We start from the raw sequence: 15,847 nt of genomic DNA, 5'->3' as shown, positions 1-15,847 counted from the left end.
TCTTTCAGAGTTGTTTGTCTTCAGAGTGTAGCTGTTGTTTTAGTGTATAAATTATTCGCCTGCTTCTGCTCCCTTTATTCTGCATTAGTTCCTACAAGTCTTCCCAGGTTTCTCTAAAGCCAGCCCCTTCGTCATTTCCTACAACACAATCATATGCCAACACGTGTTCAGCTATCATCCACTGGCTAGTACATGAACGGTTCAAGTCTTCCTCTGTGCGCCAACTTTTCAATACTAGGACACATCTCTGCAGATCCTCTCTGAGCCTCGGCTTCTCCAGACTCGGCTTGTCCCATTCCTCTGAATGACTGCCATATGACACAGACTCGAGGCCCCTCGTCCTCCTGGTTACCCTCCTCTGATAACTCCTCAGTACCAGTGTGCTTCTTCACCCAGGGTGCCCTGAACAGAACACACTATTTCAGCTGAGGCCCGATGATGAAAGAATACTTCTCTATTCTTGAAAGCCATACCCTTTTTCTTCCTTTGGTAATATTGTTTTACAAGGAGATAAAAATTTTAATATTTGTTTCTTGACATTTTGCAATCCAAATTTTCTCCCCTCCCTGAGATGGCAAGCAATCTGATATGGGTTATACACATGCTATCATGGAACATATATTTCCATATTTGAGATGCAAAAGAAGTCACATATTGCACATATGAGAAAAACCTCATGAAGGAAATAAAGTCAAAATGGAAGTTATGCCCCTTTTTTAATTGAAAAATTTTAATTAATTTAGAGTATTTTTTCATGATTACATGATTCATGTTCTTTCCCTCCCCTCCAACCCCCTTCCCAAAGCCAACATGCAATTCCACTGGGTTTTACATGTATCATTGATCAAGGCCTATTTCCATATTATTGATAATTGCATTAGGGTGATTGCTTAAAGTCTACATCCCCAATCCTATCCCCATCGAACTATGTGTTCAAACAGTTGTTTTTCCTCTGTGGTTCTACTCCCACAGTTCTTCCTCTGAATGTGAATAGCGTTCTTTCTCATAAGCCCCTCAGAATTGTCCTGGATTGTTGCATTGGTTATGCCCCTCTTAATGGCAAGACTCCCATTTTATTTTTGGCCATCTCATCACCCTGCTGACTTCTTTTGAACTTAAAATCCATTAAAACCCCCAGATCTTTTGCATGACCATATCTTCCCAGCTTAATATTTATGTAGGTGATTCTTTGTATGTATTACAAGACTTTAAACTGATTTCTTGTTCAATCCAGACTGTCATCAAATGTGACACTAGCTTGGTGCCATCTATAAATCTGATGAGAATGCCATCCACTTCTTACAAAATGTTGAGAAGCCAAAGAGATTGTTTTTTATAGAAACCTACTTCAGCTAACCCCCTACACTTGAACAATTTAACTTCCTTGAAAAGTCATTGAACATGCCAAGAGTTGATCTGTCACAATTCTGTTATCCTTGGGAAAGTATCCAACTGTTCCTTTCTCTTTAGGTCCTACAAATAGAACAAATAACTATGAAGGAAGGACCATGCTATGTTGATTTTCAAGTGAATAAGAAAGGCTTCTCTGAAATCTGTTATTGAGTGCCAAGGAAAACTACTAGCTCCAACACTGACAATGAAAGTCACAAATAATGTTGAAATTAAAATCATTTTTCTCATCAGAGAAACAATCTTGGATAAAATTTGTTTATTTGTAAAATATGCAATCAGAGAAAAGTGCTCTGGGAGTTGATAACTGTTCCGACCCTCATTCTTCCCCTTCATTTCTTTGAGCTTCAGTTTCTTTACCTGTGAAATGAGGGGATTGAACTAGATGATCTGCAAAGTCCCTTTGTACAGTTTTAAAGTTCCCTGATTAGATCTATATTGCCCTTCTCTGAGAAAATTTAACTGAACAAAGTGATTATGCCTTTCCTTCCATCTCAGTTGGAGGCAGACTTAACCATCTCATAGGTCCATTGGCTACTTCTTAGATGGATGCAGAGAAACTCACTTTTACATCATGATGGAATTTTACTTGATATAAAAATCTGCCTAATCTATCTGTAGACAATTGACTGGCCCTGATTGTGAATTTCCATTTATATATATTAGTAATCTAGAGTTTATTCACTAACTTAAAATTCTTTGCTTTTGCTGGAATATGAGAAAATGAGAAAGGAAGGCGATTCTAATGACCTGTTATTATAAGGAATACAAAGAATTCAGACACTTGGGAAGCCCCGATATGAACAAAAGCCAGGCCAGATAAGCAGAACCAAGAAAATAATATACAGTGATCACAGCAATCTAAGGAAAACAACACAGAGATCAGAATTCACATCTCAATATATTTAATCATTCAAACAATAGCTATAATTTATAACATTTGGTTTCTTTTCTTTTGGCATTTTCCCCTGCTTTTTAAAACAGTCTTTGTCTATTTCTTCAACAGGTGGTTGGACAAACTAGGCCTGTCAGCTAAAATGGGTATTGAAGTGGTAATGAGACAAGTGTTCTTTGGAGTTGGAAGTTATCATTTAGTAGATGAGAACTTCGATCCTTTGCCTGTAAGTGACTATTACTTCTGTTTTTCTGTGAATTGATTGCATCTGGCCACTCTTAAGAAAGCTTCCAGCTCTGCATGTTAATGTAGTGTAGACTCATCACAAACGTCTATGCCATCATGGATTATCTGGCATTTAGAAATGAGAAATTTGAAGGCACTTGAAACAGACATGTACTTTTCAGGTATTCTTGATTCAAAATTTATCACCTATTAAAATTATACAACTAATCATTTTTAATTACAAGATAAATTTAAGAGGAGATTGGAAACTATATCCAAAAATAAGAAACCATATTTTCAAGTCAGAAAAATCATATTTGGTTTTTCTGCCTTTAAAACAAAACACAGCATTCTATTAACAAAACCAAACCTTTACTGACATTTCCCAGCCTTTCCATAGCCTTCTTTCTTGTAATAAAGATGTAGAATAAAAGGAACTGGCCCTCTTTATATTATTTTCATCAGTGTGAATGTTATTGTCTTGGTTCTGTTTTCATTCCTCTGTATTCCTTCCTAAGGTTCTCTGAATTCTTCATATTACTTGTGTATGAGAGTAATCCATTATGTTCATGTACCACAGTTTCTTCAGCCATTTCCCACCTTACCACTATTCTTGGCTACAATAGGAAGTGCTTCTGTGAATATTTTGGTATATATGGGAGCTTACTAACTCTGTCTTTTGCCTCATTCAATCAATCAGAAAGTATTCCTGAAATGCCAAGCCCTGGGTATTCAAAGCTCTGCTCTTAAGGAGCTTCTTCCTATTCTATTGGGCTTTATGCCCAATAAACCTTGAGGTGAAACCGTATATTAACCCTCTCAAAATCTTAACCACTTTTCTCACATGGTTCCAAATTGTTTTCCAGAATGTTTGGACCAACTCACAACTGCATCGAGATCAGTGAATGCATTAGAATAACTATCTTTTTACAACCATAACAACATTCTCTTTTCAGGCCATACGGTATTCTTTTCTCTATATTTGTCCCAGGTGCTAAGTGCTGAAAGAAATTCAAAGAAAACTAATTGGCCCCTGCCTTTATGAAACTTATAGTTTTGTCAGGGAGATAATTTTTTTATTATCTTTGATGGGTGAGTTTTAATTTCTATTTCTCCAATTATAATTCTTTTCAACAGTCTTTCATATGATTGTCAGTTTTGCTTTTTTTCCCCATTTTTTGACTGCTACCTACTGGAGAATGAATGGTTCATGGTCTTGGCTGTACCATGGGAAATTTCCACGGATATAAGAAAATGTAGCTCTAATGGTTTCTTACCCTCCTCCCAAATGACCAATTGGCATCATTCTTGTAGCTCTCCACACTGGAAAATAAAACATGTGTGCTAGGGTGCTCAGAAACGTTGGAAAGAGTAGATGTCGATAGGACATCCAGCTTGTGTGGTTTGTGGGTAGATTTCCCAGCAAACTTGCTCTTTATCAACGCTGGTCAGTGCAGTTAGAGAAGTCTAGTTGTAATTTAGAACCTGTCATTCTTTGACGAGTGACCTTGTAAAAATGGAATTTATCTGTTTCCTAAATGTATTAGTTGAAAGGCAGCCTGGCATAGTGACAGAAAACTGGCCTCAATGCCAATTTCATCTCTGCTATATACTGGCAAGTATCAGTAATAAGGAGGGGGGGCTGGCTACTGTGTAGGAGAAGAAGGTGGTTAGAACCCCAGGGGCAGCAGGCTTGAGTACAGGGTGTACCAGGGATCCTGCACCCAAACTGGCAGAGATAGGTGAAACTCTCTCTTCCTAGTAAAGCCAAGCTCCTTTAAGTTCAGGATTCTATAGCCCTGCCCTGAGAAGGAAGTAATTCCTATTGGTAAAGGATGGAGTCAAACAGGGAGAGAAATGGCACTTCCTGGACCCAACTGCTAATGGAGTTGACAAGCTTTATTTAGCCGTTTAGAATGTCCAGATCTCACTTGGTCTATGATAAAGTTAGGCAATGTCTTAGGTTCTTAGGCTTAGAGGTTTAAGGGGTTTATTGATGAAAAAGTTATTAGGTGAATTGGGATTGGAAAGTGGGTGAGTCAATCTAAAAACCTATGCCAGCTAACTTTCTAAATTAGTCCAGAACACTGAAGGTCTTCTTGTGGAGCAGAGGATAGGAATGGCTTGGGGCCAGACTTCAACTCTGATGTGCTTTGCTGTTGACCCAGGGCTGATAGCCCTGGGCCAGATGGTTGTCTTGTTGGTTAATATATATATTCTTTCCCTAAAGGATAATTGGATTTTCCAGATGAATTGTTAGTTTTTGGCCACCTAAAATAGTTTGAGCCTACCTGCTTAAGGGGAAAACTAAACCCATGTTCCACCTCCCTCCTTCCCTCCAAAAGATAAAAGAAGTGAAGACAGGAGTCTAGGAGTCTTCTTATATACCCACACCTCAACTGCCAGACTGGCACCTGCCCCTGTCTCATGCCAAGTTCTGTATTCCAAACTGGGCAACTGTTAGCTTGCATCCATGCAAAACATGGCTGCAAGATTTTACATCCTACATACCTCTCCATGCTCTAGGGCCACTCTCTAAGACTTCAAGTGATAAAGTGCCAGTTTTTATGGATAAAGGAAATCTCCCATTCTAATGAAATTGCAGGTCTAATTCATTTCCCCTGTAGAATTGTCTCTATGGCTAAACCAAACATAGCTGGCTCCTTGAAGCAGTATTCCAGATCTATAAACACCTGACTTTCTATGGGCAATATACAAGGAAGGCAAATAATTTCAAAATAGTTTATGTTAACAGACACATCTTGAAGGTAATCCTTATATCTTGTGAAGTTTCCATTATAGTTACTGGCTGATTTCTTAAGTAAGGAATTCTTTAAAGGATCCTTAAAGGAACTCTTTTATCTCCACCTCTTGCCTTTTCTGGCTTCCTTCATGTTCCAGCACAAGTTCATGTTTTTTGTTTGTTTGTTCTTTGCTTTTCTCTGTAGCCCCACAGTTCCTGGTATTTATTAGGTGCTTAATCAATGCTCCTTGTTCTGGCTTGATCCAGTACTAGCCTGCTAGATTTAACCTTGACAAAACAAAGGAACAAGACCTTTTCTTCCCCCCTAGGATTATTGGCTCTCTCTTGTGTTCAAGCAACTGGTTGGCACCAAGGTGCTAACAGCTAGTGTGAAGAGTCCAGACAAGAAGAAACTTCGGCTGTACCTTCATTGTACCAACAACAAGAAGTAAGTGTTCATAGCACTTATGAAGGCCAATCAGCCACACCGTATCTGTTCTTGGTATCAGTTGCTAGTGAGTGAGCATGGGGTAGTGGATAGAGAAGAGGTTATGATGTCTGGATGAGCTGGATTCAAGGCGCACCTGATGTTTCCTGACTGGGCCAGTCACTTAACCCCTTAGCACCCAAGGGAACTCTGAGATTGTCAACTGCAGAATACTTGCTGAACAGAATTGAGAAAAAGAATTTCCTTCCTGGTAGCTCATTTTGCAAATAAAAATGAAGTCAAGGGACAACTAAGTGACTCAGTGGCTAGAGAGCCAGGCCTGGAGATAGAAGGTCCTAGGTTTGAATCTGGCCTCAGGTACTTCCTAGCTATATAACTCTGGGCAAGTTGCTTAACCCCATTTGTCTAGCCATTACCTCTCTTCTGCCTTAAAACTGATACTTAGTATTAATTCTAAGAAAGAAGATAGTAAGCAAACAAGGATTTATTAAGTACCTTCCATTTGCCAAATACTGTGCTAAGCATTGGGATTGCAAGTAACCAAGAAAGAAAAACGAATCTTGTGGCAAAGCACTGTGCTATGATACAAACCCAGTTTAGCTCATGGTGAGTCCAGTAATATTCACTGTGCTACATGATCAATCGGTTCCAAACTAACCCTGATACTCTCCAGAGTGGTGCTATCAAGTTAACCCCCTGGCGGGTGCTGCAGCAATCCAGGAAGGCGGTGATGGCCACGGGTGCATTTGGGGGCAGTGAATAACTGTAAGGGGGCAGTGATAGTATGTGACAGGGGGCGCTAAGTAATATTTTTTCTGGAAAGGGGGCGGTAGGCCAAAAAAGTTTGGGAACTACTGGCTTAGACCTTTAGTTCAGCTGGTTATTATTAGCCAGAATTGTTATTTCTTAGGAACATAATTTTTTAGGGCATAATTGTTCCTAAATAATCTGAAGAAAATTCTTCTTTCATATACAAGCTATATTGTGATCATGTAATGTAGAAGTCAAATACTATTGTATGAAAATGCTGGGGCAGTTAGGTAGCTGAGTGACTAGAGTACCAGGCCTGGAGTCAGGAGGTCAGTTTTCTCATTTTGGGGTCAAATCTGTGTCAAATCTTTTTACTAGATAAGAATACTCATCTCAGACTTGCTAAATTTGCCAGATCCCGTCTCCATTGTTCATTGGTGATGAGTAATTATAGCACAAGGAGAGTTTTAACCCCAAACTTTGACTTTGCATAACTTTGCTAAGTGTTTTTTTTTTATTTTTTTAAATTTTCCCATGGTTCCATGATTCAGGTTCTTGCTCTCTCACCCGACCACCCAGTAGCCAACACACATTTCCACTGGTTTCTTCCTGTGTAGACAAATCAAGACCTACTTCCATATTATTGATAATTGTTCTAGGATGGTCATTAAGTGTCTACATCCTAATCATGTCCGACTCAGCCCATGTGTTCAAGCAGTTGTTTTTCTTCTATGTTTCCACTCCTGCAGTTCTTCCTCTGAACATGGGTAGCGTTCTTTACTATAAATCCCTCAGAAGCTGCTAAGTGTTCAAGGCATGAGACAATTGGATATGGTTTAAGAACTTTTTACATTTTCCTTTTCATTTTAAACCCTAACTTCCATCTTAGACTCAATGCTACGTATTGGTTCCAAGGCAAAAGAGTAAGGGCTAGGCGATGGGGGCTAATTGACTTGTCGAGGGTCACACAACTAGGAAGCATCTGAGGCCAGATTTGAGCTCCCATCTCTAGACATGGCTCTTAATCCATGGAGCCACACAGCAGCCCTTACTTTTTCTTTATGAAACAGTTCCAGCTGGATGAGCTTATCATCTGAATTAGCATTAGAGCGGGGTGGGCCATATTATCCTATTTTCTTTCCAAACTTAGATATGAGTAGATTTGCTTTGACAAGGCACCATGCTTCTCAGCTAAGGGGACAACACTACAAATGAACTGTGATTGAATCAGTGGGTGGCTGAACTCAATCTTCATAGGTCTAACTCCTCTAAGTCTTTGAGTAGGTGGTCTTACGTAGTAGGTGGTCAGTGATCATTTACCCCACCAAAAGAAAATCCATCATTATCTGTTGGTCAAACTTAGCTAGATTGGTCTTCGGATGAGAGAATCCATTATAAGGTTTGCGTTCAAAGCCTTTCCAGGATGGTAAAACCTGATAGAATGTGTTCTTTTCCATCACATCGTACTTAAGACTAAAAGGGCCAGAATTTGAGAATAGTTTGTAGGACCAGGCTCTATCATACCCTTAAGGCAAAGAAAATAAGAGACAGCGTGAAAATGTTTATTTCAGAGTGAAATTAAAATAAAATGTTTATGTCAATTAACATGTCTGGTTTTTCTAGTTTTAATAAATACATAAATGTTGACTAGCATCACCTTTGAGGACCAAAGTTATCTCTATTCCATATTGAGGCAGACTGATAGTAATAGTGCAGTGATTCTTTTTTCCCCCCGAGACAGAAATCACCAGAAAATGCCCGTCTGAGGTGCCCTTCTGGTGACAGGTACAGGCTTCCAACAGTAGCCAGCAAGTCCTACTCCTGGAATCACCATGGTTTGACCCTGGAATCACAGAAAGATAGTTCAGGCTATTAGGAAAAGCCACGAGTACCAGCCCTAGGTAGGCAAGTTGCAAGGTGCTGATGAGAGGTGACTAGATTCCTGAAGGCAATATTAGACAAGGTCTGGCAAGTTCTGCCAAAATAAAAAAGGTTTTGAGTGTAGAGTCTAGAGGTGCTCCTCTCTAAGTTGACAGATGGATTTGTCAAGCCCTGCAACGCTCTGAAATGTTGAATTGGGCTTGTTTCAATAGAGGGAGCATCTCCAGCAGCAAAATTGTAGATCCTTAAAGAATTACTACTTCATAATATTCTTCTAAATGTTAAAATGTTTCTCTTCAAGGGTCTTGTTCAATGCTTATAGTGGGCACTAGCTACCTACTTGTTTGCCAACCTTCTAATGAATCAAATTCTGTAGCATGTGTGTGTTCACAAAATTTGTTAGGCAAATGCAAAACTGTTAATAATTTAATCTGTTTTGTTTTAGCCCAAAGTACAAAGAAGGAGATTTAACTTTGTATGCTCTAAATCTACATAATGACACCAAATATCTACAGTTACCCCCTCATTTAAAAGATAAACGCGTGGAAAAATACATCTTCCAACCTTCTGGATACAAAAATCTACTTTCACAGTAAGTAAGATCCCATTCTCCTCTTGTAACTCTTTAAGGGTCCTCAAACTTAACACTGTTGACCAGAATGTTGTAGCGTTGCTAACAGATGGTTGTTAACAGTGGAAATGGTGCAGCCAAGTTCTGGGTTTATTTCCTTTTGATTCGAGGCATTTAAAATGAAAAGCAAGTGATTAATCTTTTGAACTTATGCCAAGGTATATAATTTCTGATGTTTCCTTACTGTAAGAAAATCCTGTACATGGGAATTTTGCAAACAGATATGGCAAAGTAAGACTTGAAAAGTTCTGGGTGCCGGGTTTCCCTGGTGCCACAACCTATAGAAATATATTTTAGACTGTGAAGTCAGTGAGTGAGTGATATGATCATTTGAAAAGAATTCTGAAGCCTGTTCCTGGTGGAGAATGAAGAGAAGAGGAAAGTGTACTGCTAATCACCAGGCTTTAACCAATGCTATAAAGATGTAGGTAAGAGGATAGTATATTTCAATCTATAAAAACCCTAAGGGGCCACATAGCCTGATCCCTTATTTTTCAGGTGAGAAAACAGGTCCAGAGATGTTAAGTGATTTTGTTTATAGTCACTTTAAGAGTAAATAGCAAAGATGGGATGTGAACCTCAGTCTTAATCCTTATTGGAATGGTTGGGTTTTTCCTTCATTTCACCATGTCACCTCCCTCTTTCTGCCTTTCCAGAGTTTCTTGCCACACTGTTCCTAATAATAACCCAAATTTAGATGGTATTCAATGTTGGAAACTTGAGCCCTAAGATAACATGCTTCCTTCTCGACATTTTTGTTTATTAAGCTTTCAAAAAAAGCTCACACTCAGGGGTTGATTTCTAAATCCAAAGCGAACTTGATCCATTCCTTTTAGGTAGCAAGCTTCCTATGAATATTTTATTAACCCTCACCTTCTGTCTTGGAATCAATAGTATAGAGGGCAGCTGGGTAGCTCAGTGGATTGAGAGCCAGGTCTAGAGACAGAAGTCCTAGGTTCAAATCTGGCCTCAGACATTTCCTACCTGTGTGACCCTGGGCAAGTCACTTGACCCCCATTGCCTAGCCCCTTAGCTCTCTTCTGCCTTGGAGCCAATACACAGTATTGACTCCAAGACAAAAGGTAAGGGTTTTAAAAAAAAAGAATCTATCATGGTATGGGGAGTTCTTCCACCTACAACCCAGTGAGCACTTAGCACAGGGCCTGGCACATTGCTTACTAAGAAGCACTGTCAACTTTCTCCTTCATTCATATCCACTCTGCAAAACAATCTTGTCACATGCTTACAGAGCACTCATTTTGCATGTTAGGAACTTTCTCTAGAGCAGAAATTCTTAACCTTTTTTATGTCATGGACACCCTGGCAGTCTGGTGAAGCCTATGGACTCCTCAGAATTATACTTTTAAATAATTGAAGGAAATGATGCATTTTACTTAGGGATTGGGGAAAATAAAGATAAAATCTTTTTCCTTTCTGAATTCAGAGATAACCTGAAATCCATCCACAGTCCTCTTGTCAGGGGAGGGGAAAGAGTCTGTGGACCCCAGGTTAAGAACTCCTGCTTTTGGTTTGACCCTTACCTTCCATCTTAGAATCACTACTATGTATTGGTTCCAAGGCAGAAGAGTGGTAAGGGCTAGGCAATTGGGATTAAGTGACTTGCCCAGGGTCACACAGCTAGGAAGTGTTTAAGGTCAAATTTGAACCCAGGACCTCCTATCTCTACCCCTGGTTCTCGACCTCTATCCTTTTTTAAATCAAAGAAGCAATGTATTCCAGGCCTACTCCACTTCCAACTTGCTTCTTAGCTTTTGTATCCCCAAATGGTATGCTTTTATGTCCAGCAGGATTCCAGGCAGCTATTAAAACCAGACTACGTTACCCTTGGCTTTAAGTAAATGTCCTTCTCTTGGTCTTTGTTTTATGACAGGATGACTAAATTCAGATACTGTGGTCAAGTCTGGATCTAACAGATATCCTGACTCTTTTTTTACTTAGTGTCCTCTCTTCCTTTAAGAGACGGGAGCTTTTTCTTAAAGACACAATATCTCCTGCTTGGTCATCTCTTTCTTTTTTTGTTTCTAAATAAAGCTTTGCACAACCCAGAAAGTGGCTTCGTTCCATTATGTACCATGTTGTCTTCAGATGGTTTGTATAGGAATAGGCTCACCTTTTTCAGCCAAGTAAAATCAGAGAACCCTAGCTCTCCAGCTGAATGCAGCCTCAGAAGTCACCTTGTCCAGCCCCCTCCGAGAGGTCCTTGATGGTTCTCTCTCAATCTTCTCTCTATTTCTGTTTTCTTTTTCTTTTTTTTTTTTTTTAACCCTTGTCTTTTGTCTTAACTAAGGATTGATTCTAAGGTAGAAGAGTGGTACAGGTTAGGCAATTGGGGTTAAGTGACTTGCTTAGCAAGTGATTGAAGTCAAATTTGAACCCGGGTCCCCCCCCAACTCTAGGCCTGATGCTCTATCCATTGTATATATCTAGCTGTCCCCTCCCTATTTCTGTTTTGCAGATCATAATGGTTAATTCGGCAAATTAAAAGGCAATTAGCCTGTTCTTTGAGTCCCTTGTAATTCTGATTCTTCCTAGGTTCCTAGCCATGCCCTCACCCTAGGGGAATGAAGCATGGTCTTTGGCAGCAGTGATTAGCCTGGGATCCTTTCCCAAAGGCAACCCAGCCTGATCTCCTCCTCAGTCTAGCTCTAGCTCATTGTCCAATTACAGTAGGCCAGTCTAGGACACACTTTCAGTGGACATTGACGTGTGTATGATGATTCGGCCGTTATGCATTCTTCATCTAGGCAGTGGATGGAGCACTAGACCCAGAGTCAGATCTGTACCAGCTGTATTACTCTAGGTCTGTGATGGCGGCCTCTGTGGGCACACACAGGGAGTGGGGCATTGTAGCCTCTCCGCCATCCCAGGGGCTGAGCTCTTACCTCTTGCCCCGAGGGGTGGGGCCCACCCACGGCTGGGAGTCTGGCCCACATGCAAGGGGAGGGGAGGGGGCATAGCATAGGGTCCCCCAAAGGCTTTCAGTCATTGTTTTAGGCAAATCACTTAACCTCTGTCTGCCTCAGTTTCTTTATCTATAAAATGGGGATAATCACTGTATCTACTTGCCAGGATTACTGAGAGAATGAAATGCGATGCTTGTAAAGCACTTTGCACACCTTCGAGTGCTATATAAATGCCAGCTATAATGGATTAATAGAGAGAACCCCAAAGATGTGTTTGTTTGACAGACAGTGTGTGCTAAGCCTATCTTACCTGGCTAACCCTCCACTTTAACACTGAGGGCTTCGAGGGGATCATCCCTGTTTTGGTATTGATACAGGGATGGACAGGAACAACCAGTGCTCAGACGAAGGACCTCTATGGGGTGTGATATGGATGGTGGCCCCCAAGAAGCCTTTTCTGCACACAGCCCTGTCAGGGAGAACAACAATGGCAGATGGCTTTGGGGTTTTGCTTACCCAAACCTTGACAGAGTTGTCTACCCCACATTTCTCCTCACAACCACACACCTAAACAGGAAATCTCAAGAAACCTATCTGACTGCAGATATCTTAACAGGGTGGTTTATTATAACATGGGCTCAAGGATGGGTATGGAGAGTGGGGCAGGAAACCCTATTCAGTCACTATAGGTATGGGGTCCTTTTGGCTTGGGCCAAGCCAATGGCTTTGGCCGAAAATGCTCTTCTCTCCTCCCTCTAATCTGTCATCTAATCTAATCTGCAGACAGGAAAGCAAAGGCCTTTCTCAGTTGGCGCAGAGTTGGGTAGGATGTCTTCAGGCTAGCTCAGCAAGCCTTCTGGGTCAAAGACGCTCCTCCAGCTGCTCTAGAGTCTAATCAGTCTCTTTGGTGTTACTCGGGAGAAACAGGAACACTTTCAGATCTTCCAGGCACAAAGGGAAAGATAGGAAAAACCCCAGGCATCCCTCCTTACAACTTTCTTCATGTAGAATATTCTAGGCTTTTGTACATTGTGGTTCCAGCTTTATTCTTAAAATGAAACACAATGCATAGTGTGGTCACGTACGATAAAACTTACCTATCTGTACCTTTTTTCTGTTAAAGGCTATGCTATCCTTATCTATTAAAAATTTTTTTTGTCAGTCTTTTGTTTTTATGTCACTCACATCCATTTCTGAATATATCCCTCCTTAGTCCTCTATTCAAAGAACTCTCCCTTGTAATAAAGATTTCAAAAGAAAGGGGAAGGGATGGGTAGAGTGATCTGGCAGGATCTGATTTAGCAAAATCAAGCTTGTTCTGATTCCATTATCTTTTCTATAGAGTTTTTGGTCAGTGATTCACCATTTTTGAGGTGTTTTCTCTTGCAACCTTGAGTCCTTTGGCCACTTGTCTTTCTTTCATTCTTAGTCTTTTAACCCTAAACTTGTGCCAACTAATTGGTACAGTAGTTCAAAAACTGCACGTGGAGTCAAGAAGAAAGATGTGAGTTCAAATCCAGTCTCAGACACCAACTAGCTTTGTGACCTTGAGCAAGTCACTCTCTGCTTGCCTCAGTTTCCTCATCTGCAAAATGAGAATATGATAACTGCCTTTCAGGCTTACTGGAATGATCAAATATGATAGTATTCATAAAGCATTTTTGCAAACCTGAAGTTCTAGCTAGATTAATGCTATTAATTATAACAATAATAAACAACTTGAGTAGACTGCCTGGCGCAGTGGATACAACGTTGGACTTTGCATCAAGAAGCTTTGGGTTTCAGTTCTTTTCAGATATTTTCTCTGTGACCCTTGAGCTAGTCACAACTTGTAGTGCTATTGTTTAATTCACCGTTACTGGTAAACTACACAAAAGTATTTCAGGTCTCTGAAACTTTTAGCAAAATGCTTTTATTGAGCATTTCTTCTGTGAAGGCCCAGGCTGTCATTTATTTTCTACTGAGCCAACATTTGGTAATTGTGGTTTCCTGATGGCGGTCACAGTATTTGCTTTTGTACCAGTCAATAACTAATGGGTTGTAAGTGTGAAAAACAAAAGACGGCAAGTATATAACATCAGAGCTGCCTTAGCAGCCTCAGGATCCCTTTAATAAAGTCTTGGATGTCACAAAACTTGATTTCATGTCTTGAATAAATAAGACAACTATAGATAGGCAAAAGAGATCCTTTTGGATAGATACATGGATTCCAATTTAAACTGAGCTTTGTACTAGGAAGAGCAGGTTTAAAGACTTTCTATCCTCAATGTGTCACAATTTTAAAAATTTCTCCCAAAGAACATTATTTTTCACTTTTGAGAAAATCAAAATTGATTTTAAAAAATACATTGTTTTTAGACTCTGGTTTACCTACTCTATTCCATTGGTCAGGTTTTCTATTTCTTTAACCAGTATGTAATAGTTTAATTACATGTAATTAATGCATTAGTTAGGCCTCTGGCTTCCACATTTAAGTTCTTTCTTGTCTAAATACTTTATATTCATCATTTCCTAATGTGCAATAAAGTTTCATTATGTTCATATACCACAATGTTCTCCCAATCTATGGATATCCAACTTCCTTCCAATTATTTGCTACTACAAAAAAGTGTTGTTATAAATATCTCCTATCCGTTGCACCTTTGACCTCTGTGGGGATATATGCCCCAAAGCACTATCCCTGGGTCAGTGAACCATATTATAGTAATAGCAAGAACAACATTCACATAGTACTCAAAATGTGTCTCAGGTGCTCAACAATTTATGAATGTTGTCTCAATTGATCCTTAGAATCGCCCTGGGCTGGGGAGTTATTATCTCCATTTTGCAGATGAGGAAGCTGAGGCAAAAAAAGATTAAATGATTTATCTGGAATCATATGAGCCCATATTTGAACTCAAGTCTTCTAGACTGGTGCATTATTCATATACCTTGCTGCCAATATCTGGTTTATTATTGATTTGCATTCTTTAGAGCTGAATTTGATCTAGAAAATAAAAACTACATTTTCTTTCCCTGTGAAAAAATAGAAATAACTAATAACTATAAAATAATAAACTAGTAATAATAACTAACAATTATATATATTTCTTAACATAAAAAAGCAATATAGCATTTATGTAATTAGATTCTATTGATGTCATTCAGACTATCAAAAACTTTTAATTTGTCCAAGAAAAATCTCCCAGTCATTCTTTTGTGAATAGATGAAACATGAATTAATTAAACCAGGCTCTTTTCTCCCATTTATTTACAGATCTGTGAAACTGAATGGCCATATTCTCAAGATGGTGGATGACAAAATACTGCCAGAATTAATTGGCAAGCCCCTCTGCCTTGGTTGCACATTGACTTTGCCACCTTTGTCCTATGGATTTTTTGTTATAAGAAATGCCAAGGTTGCTGCTTGTATCTAAAAGGTGTGATGGCTAACCAGTTTAGTCCTGTGGATGAAGTTCAGGAATGATAATAGAAATGAAGTACAACTTGAAGCTTTATGAGGTCAAACAAATATCACATATCAGCGAATGAAAGCTCCCAAGAGACTAGGACGCTGTCCAAGTGAATGCATACCAAAAAGGGATTTCAACTCTAAAAGCTACAAAGAGCCTAATTTTTATATATGAGTGCTTTTATATTTTCATATTTTTAATAAATTTATTTATGGAACCATAATGTTATATTCTCAATTTTTTAAAGTTATTTTAAGAATTTTAAGAATTATTGAATGCAACTAAAAACTTTCAGTTGACTAGAGCCAAGAAGACAGAATAGGGACAAGTTTAGGGGGTTCTCTGCCCTCCCCCAAAAAAGATCTAGAAAATGCACCAGACTTTAATCTGAAAAAACCAGTTATTTTTCTGGTCCAGTTCACTATAAGGAGACAGAGGGACCCTGGAAATGAGGTATAGCCAAGGATCCACAGTGTGAGCATGCAAGC

The 15,847-nt window shown here is 39.4% G+C and overlaps 1 protein-coding gene across 1 annotated transcript in view; it reads left to right on the top strand.

The window, feature by feature from the left end:
- The window catches only part of HPSE (heparanase), a 41,989-nt gene extending 26,418 nt beyond the window's left edge, over positions 1-15,571 (top strand). The window contains exons 9-12 of the mRNA XM_044680727.1: positions 2,417-2,531; positions 5,603-5,721; positions 8,798-8,944; positions 15,164-15,571. Of these exons, the coding sequence (XP_044536662.1) occupies positions 2,417-2,531; positions 5,603-5,721; positions 8,798-8,944; positions 15,164-15,323 (541 nt within the window). The 3' untranslated portion in view covers positions 15,324-15,571. The remainder of the gene's footprint in view (positions 1-2,416; positions 2,532-5,602; positions 5,722-8,797; positions 8,945-15,163) is intronic.
- The last annotated feature ends 276 nt before the right edge of the window (positions 15,572-15,847 follow it).

Source organism: Gracilinanus agilis, chromosome 6, assembly GCF_016433145.1.
Source record: "Gracilinanus agilis isolate LMUSP501 chromosome 6, AgileGrace, whole genome shotgun sequence".
NCBI lineage: Eukaryota > Metazoa > Chordata > Mammalia > Didelphimorphia > Didelphidae > Gracilinanus > Gracilinanus agilis.
The sequence above is the reverse complement of the archived record's forward strand: the minus strand, read 5'-3'. Positions and strand labels throughout refer to the sequence as shown.